At 44.3% G+C, this 6318-nt stretch overlaps 1 protein-coding gene across 2 annotated transcripts in view; it reads right to left on the bottom strand.

Annotated features, from left to right (window-relative positions):
• MAPKAPK5 (mitogen-activated protein kinase-activated protein kinase 5) overlaps positions 1-6318 on the bottom strand; it is a 71124-nt gene that overhangs the window by 36936 nt on the left and 27870 nt on the right. For both annotated transcript variants that reach the window (XM_011936665.1, XM_011936660.1), the window contains exon 2: positions 468-541. In XM_011936665.1, coding sequence (XP_011792055.1) covers positions 468-541 — 74 coding nt within the window. The remainder of the gene's footprint in view (positions 1-467; positions 542-6318) is intronic.

The following is a 6318-nucleotide window of genomic DNA, read 5'->3' as shown; positions in this document are numbered from 1 at the left end:
TGATCTCAGCTCACTGCAATCTCTGCCTCCCTGGTTCAAGCGATTCTCCTGCCTCAGCCTCCCGAGTAGCTGGGATTACAGGTATGCACCACCACACCTAGCTAATTTTTGTATTTTTAGTAGAGATGGGGTTTCACTATGTTAGCCAGGATGGTATCAATCTCCTGACCTCATCATGATCCGCCTGCCTTGGCCTCCCAAAGTGCTGGGATCACAGGCATGAGCCACCACGCCTGGCCAGACATCTTAAATGACTCTATAAAAAGACCATGGCGACTCAGTCACTCTTAACTAATTTCTAAATACATGAGAAAAAGCCTAACATAAAAACCTGTACTTGTTAAATTCAGCCAGTTTCTCAAACCTGGCACACTTGATGTGTCTAATTCAAGATGTATTTCAAATGGCCCTTCTCAGAGTTTGCACATGCCAACATTTTGCCATAGTTTCTCATATGGATCGCTTACCTAACTGGACCACTAATTCCAGCTCCCAGCTTCTGAGTCCAATTGATACTGTATTCTTCTAAAATGGAAGTTTCCTATTAATATAAAAAAAGGGAGAGGACAGAGAATGATTCCCCAGTTAACAAGCTGAATAAGGAGAGATGGGACAACAGACGACCTGTTGCTCAACAGCTCATCTTCTAAAAGAATCTGATAAGCAGAACTTTGTGTTCTACAGGGCTTTATAACTAGACATTTTGTCTAAATGACAATGACTCAGTTAGACATTGTTTTCCAATTTTCCAACAAGAAAGCAAAGACTCCAGGATAAAAGGAAATTATTCAGCTCATCTACAAGGTACATTTCCATAGACAATCAACGCTTTTGGGGGAATCTGAGAGGAAGATATCCTTTCAAAATGCTTCAATTACTAAATGACTCTTTGCTACAATGGTCAAGTATATTTTATGAGATTCTAGAAAGACTAGTCAGATATATGCTGCCAAGCTATAGAGGCTTATATCCCTGAACAAGTTGATTACACTATTGGAATAACTGAATAAATTGAGACTTAAAAGTTCAAAAAAAATAGCAATTAATCAATACCATAATAACCACCTAATTTCCAACAGCACCATTTTGTGTACAGATATATTGTGTCATATTCATTATGTAAGTATATTTCTGATATAAATAACTTTCAACAGTTTAGGATAGAGCCTCTACAGTTTAATGAAAGTTGTAATGGAATTCCTGGCTAACTATTGTATGTTAGCTTCTGTTGCCATATGCTTTTAGATAAAAAAGAATTTAATTCATTCATTCATTCACTCACTTAATTATTATAAGAGACAGGGTCTCAGCCAGGCTCACGCCTGTAATCCCAGCACTTTGGGAGGCCGAGGCAGGCAGATCATGAGGTCAAGAGATCGAGACTATCCTGGCCAACATGGTGAAACACCATGTCTACTAAAAAATACAAAAATTAGCTGGGCATGGTGGCACGCGCCTGCAGTCCCAGCTACTCGGGAGGCTGAGGCAGGAGAACTGCTTGAACTCAGGAGGCGGAGACTGCAGTGAGCTGAGATTGCGCCACTGCACTCCAGCCTGGCAACAGAGCAAGACTCTATCTCAAAAAAAAAAAAAAGACGGCCTCACTCTGTCACCCAGGCTGGAGAGCAGCGGTGTGATCGTTTCTCACTGCAGCCTTGAACTCCTGGGCTCAAATGATCCTACCACCTCAGCCTCCCAAGTAGCTAGGAAAACAGGCGCACACCACAACATGTGGCTAATTTTTTTCTTTTTTCTTTTTTTAGAGACAGGGTCTCCCTGTGTTGCCCAGGTTGGTTTCAAACTCCTGACTTCAAGCAATCCTCCTGCCTCTCAGCCTCCCGAATAGCTGGGGTTATAGGCAAGAAAGTCATATATTTATTTTTTATTTATTTTTTTGTGTGTGTGAGATGGAGTCTCGCTCTGTCGCCCAGGCTGGAGTGCAGTGGTGCGATCTCGGCTCACTGCAAGCTCCACCTCCAGGGTTCATGCCATTCTCCTGCCTCAGCTTCCCGAGTAGCTGGGACTACAGGTGCCTGCCACCACGCCCAGCTAATTTTTTGTATTTTTAGTAGAGATGGGGTTTCCCCGTGGTCTTGATCTCCTGACCTCGTGATCCGCCCACCTCGGCCTCCCAAAGTGCTGGGATTACAGGCGTGAGCCACTGCGCCTGGCCGAAAGTCATATATTTAAATTGTGATAGTCTAAAATTCATTTTTGCAGGGTTCCACAGGTAAAATAGGAAACCAGCTGCAGACCTTAAGAAAGTCAAAATCCTGCCAGGCGCGGTGGCTCATGCCTGTAATCATAGCACTTTGGGAGGCCAAGGTGGGAGGATCACCTGAGGTGGGAGTTCGAAACCAGCCTGACCAACATGGAGAAACCCCATCTCTACTAAAAATACAAAATCAGCCAGGTGTGGTGGCGCATGCCTGTAATCCCAGCTACTCAGGAGGCTGAGGCAGGAGAGTCGCTTGAACCCAGGAGGCGGAGGTTGCTGTGGACCAAGATCATGCCATTGCACTCCAGCGTGGGCGACAAGAGTGAAACTCCATCTCAAAAAAAAAAAAAAATCAAAATCCATAAGACTCTTACATTGTTTTGTTGCAATGAAAATCTGATAGATCATATGTAGCACAAGAATCCTGCTTGCTAGTATATAGGAATAGGATATTTGCTCATGTAATACATACTCATTGCTCATGTAACACATACTCACTGAGCAGCTAGTGTATCAGGCTAAGTTCAGACATGAAAACAAGGCCTCTACCCAGTGAATGTGCCAGGCTTGGAAAGTCTTCATGTCTACCCCTTTCTGTGTCCAATTCTTGGTAAAGGTTCTCAACATCCAGTAAATAACTATGGAATATATGACTAGAAAGGAATTAATCCCTAGAAGGGCAGACTAAAGCCCTATGATGAAGGGATATTGAGTTAGGAGGACCCAGCAAGATCGCTACACAAAATCCCTTCTGAAAAACTGTGCATCAGGGTTATGGAGCTTGTCAAGCTCACACAGTGAGTTATGGGCACTATCAAGGTTATAATCTATGGATCTGGTATCCTCTACCATCCCCTATCCCAAGCACCTTTCCATCTATTAAGGGTAACTGCCCAGGCCCTAGCATAAAGATTAGGAACAAGTACTGCCCAATCTGAGAGGTCCTAGACTCCATCTTCACTCACCACCTCCTAAACAGAACTCAAACCTACCCACTTAACCTGCCTACTTCCTTCACTTATCTGCTACATGACCTGTTTGACTTAGGAGTGTCTGACAAGACCCAGGGGAATAGAGTAGTGGGAAGGAGGGAGCTGAAGCAGAATTTCAGCATCGTGGTGAAAACTGTTCCACTCAACTAATGGAATCATACACTCACAGGAGACTATGGAAAATAAGATTTGTTCTACTGAACTATTCATTATAATCAGAGTTTATATGCCCAACCCCTTGGATGTAAAAATAAGTTGACCAAATTCTCCATTGTACTTATTTTTTTATTTTTTTAGACAGAGTCTTGCTCTGTTGCCCAGGCTGGAGTGCAATGGCGTGATCTGGTCTCACCACCTCCCGAGTTCAAGCAATTCTCCTGCCTCAGCCTACCAAGTAGCTGGAATTACAGGCTTGCACCACCACACCCAACTAATTTTTGTATTTTTAGTAGAGATGGGGTTTCACCATGTTGGCCAGGCTGGTCTTGAACTCCTGACCTCAGGTGATCCACCCACCTAGGCCTCCCAAAGTGCTGGGATTACAAGCATGAGCCACCGCGCCTGGCCCTCCACTGTACTTATTAAGTTAGTACCCTACCTGATGGACAGCCAAGAAAGTTGAACTTGTAGAGAGACTGATTGGAGTTTTGACACTGAACTTTGCAGAAGGTAGGAGAAGCACTATCAGGCTCCCCTATAGCTGAATTTCTGGACCGCATTTTTATACTTCCTGTGCTTTTTCCCAGGCTTAATTCTTCCATCTTTGTGGATGGTGCCATAAACACTAGCCAGAGCTAAGGCTTCACTGAGCCCAACTGGGCCAAATAAGTTAACATACACCTTTCAACTAGACTGTCCACGGCTGGCACATTTTCTCATATATTTTAATGACAAAGGAGAAGGTAGGAAAGCATGGTCAATTAAAACAGTTTTACTGAAGGAAATTATGGACTACTTCAAAGATATCAATGACAAAAGCAAACGCTGGGTTGTGCTAAGAAATATATACACTACCTTAAATTAATAATGATACAAACATTTGGAATAAAATCATTTTTGAGAATTCTCCAAGACAAGGGGTCAACAAATGTAGCCACTGCCTGTTTTTGCAAATAAAGTGTATTGGAATATAGCCACACCTACTGGCTTTCATACTGTTTTTGGCTGCTTTCACACTACAACAGAGTTAAGGGGTTGCAACCATAGGGACCACAAGACCTAAAATATTTCCTATATCACCCTTTACAGAGAAAGCTTGCTTTTCTAAACACTGTTCTAGACCACTGGATCTCAACAATAACTGCACATCACAATCACCTGAGATTTTTTTAAAGCTACCTGATACAGGCTGGGCACGGTGGCTCATGCCCATAATCCCAGCATTTTGAGAGGCTGAAGCAGGCGGATCAGAGGTCAGGAGTTCAAGACCAGCCTGACCAACATGGTGAAACCACATCTCTACTAAAAATTAAAAAATCAGCCGGGCATGGTGGTGGCACCTATAATCCCACGTACTTAGGAGGCTGAGGCAGAAGAATCGCTTGAGCCTGGGAGGCAGAGGTTGCAGTGAGCCCAGATCACACCACTGCACTCTAGCCTGGGCGACAGAGCGAGATTCCATTTCAAAAAACAAACAAAGCAACAACAACAACAAAAACAAAAAAAAACTACCTGACACAAAGAGGATTCCAATACAACTTGTTTGAGAAGTGGCCTGGGCATTAGTCCTCTATTCCTACTTACACCTTTACCTCTAGTAAGGCAGACCCTAGTCATTCTCTGAAGCTCAAAAACTAAGAAAAAAATGGAAATTCTTCCCCCCCGCCCAAGATGGAGTCTCGCTCTTGTTGCCCAGGCTGGAGTGCAGTGGCGCAATCTCAGCTCACTGCAACCTCCGCCTCCTGGGTTCAAGCTTCTCCTGCCTCAGCCTCCTGAGTAGCTGGGATTACAGGCGCCCACCATCGCACCCAGCTAATTTTTGTACTTTTAGTAGAGACAGGGTTTCACCATGTTGGCCAGGATGGTCTCGAACTCCTGATCTAAGGTGATCTGCCCACCTCGGCCTCCCAAAGTGCTGGGATTACAGGCATGGAAATTCTTGTATTCACAGCATGAAGTGGTAGGCAATTCCTCACCACAATGGAAAAGTTTAAAATTGTCAAAAATAACTATTTTAATACAGTGTAAATCAAACAAACTGAGAAGTACAGATTCTTGAAAAATCTGCTAGAGATTCACGTAAAAATAGTAAGCTTTCTAGCCTAGGATCCTGCCATCCTTCCACCCCTCTATCCCCACTGCTTACAGCATAGTCAGGTGGTGACAGTGCTAGTTCTCCCAGCATGGGGCCAGCTATGGAAATCAGCAGTTCTGCTGCTCTAGGGGGTAGAGTCAATTTGGGGTGAGGAAGAAAATTCACAGATCTGCCAGCTAAAAGTTGTGAATGTGGATGGAAATGAATAGCTTTGGCAGTGGTCCTTGTTAGATGGGCAGAACATCCAGAGATTTAATGGGAAAATCCTGAAACAGACCACAGAAAGGCTGAGTTAAGCTCTTCACATGACCATCACTGACTAGGAAATTATACCTAAGAGAACCAGGAAAAACTGAAAACCAAAGGAGACTTTAGAGCCAGTTGCAATTTTTTAGAGTTTCTCCAAACCCACATACAAATTGACCGGGGGGGGGGCGGGGGTGGGGGGTATAGCTCAGCAGTAGAGCATCTGACTGTAAGTTGATCAGGATAGAGTAAAAGCCTCAGGGGCTGAAAGTATTTGAGAACCTCTGCCCAAATCACTGGCTGACAACTAAGTTAAACAGATACAGGGACAACCCACCAAAAGCCAGGCTAGGAAGAAAATAATCAAAAAAATTTTTTTTTCTTTTGAGATGGAGTTTCACTCTCGTTGCCCAGGCTAGAGTGCAATGGCGCCACCTTGGCTCACTGCAACCTCCACCTCCCGGGTTTAAGCGATTCTCCTGCCTCAGCCTCCCAAGTAGCTGGGATTCGCTGGGCACGGTGACTCACGCCTGTAATCCCAGCACTTTAAGAGGCTGAGGCGGGTGGATCACCCGAGGTCAGGAGTTCGAGACCAGCCTGACCAACAT

The sequence above is a fragment of the Colobus angolensis genome, unplaced genomic scaffold (genome assembly GCF_000951035.1).
Source record: "Colobus angolensis palliatus isolate OR3802 unplaced genomic scaffold, Cang.pa_1.0 Scaffold10, whole genome shotgun sequence".
NCBI classification, from domain to species: Eukaryota; Metazoa; Chordata; class Mammalia; order Primates; family Cercopithecidae; genus Colobus; species Colobus angolensis.
Note: the sequence above shows the minus strand (reverse complement) of the source record. Positions and strands in the feature narration are given on the sequence as shown.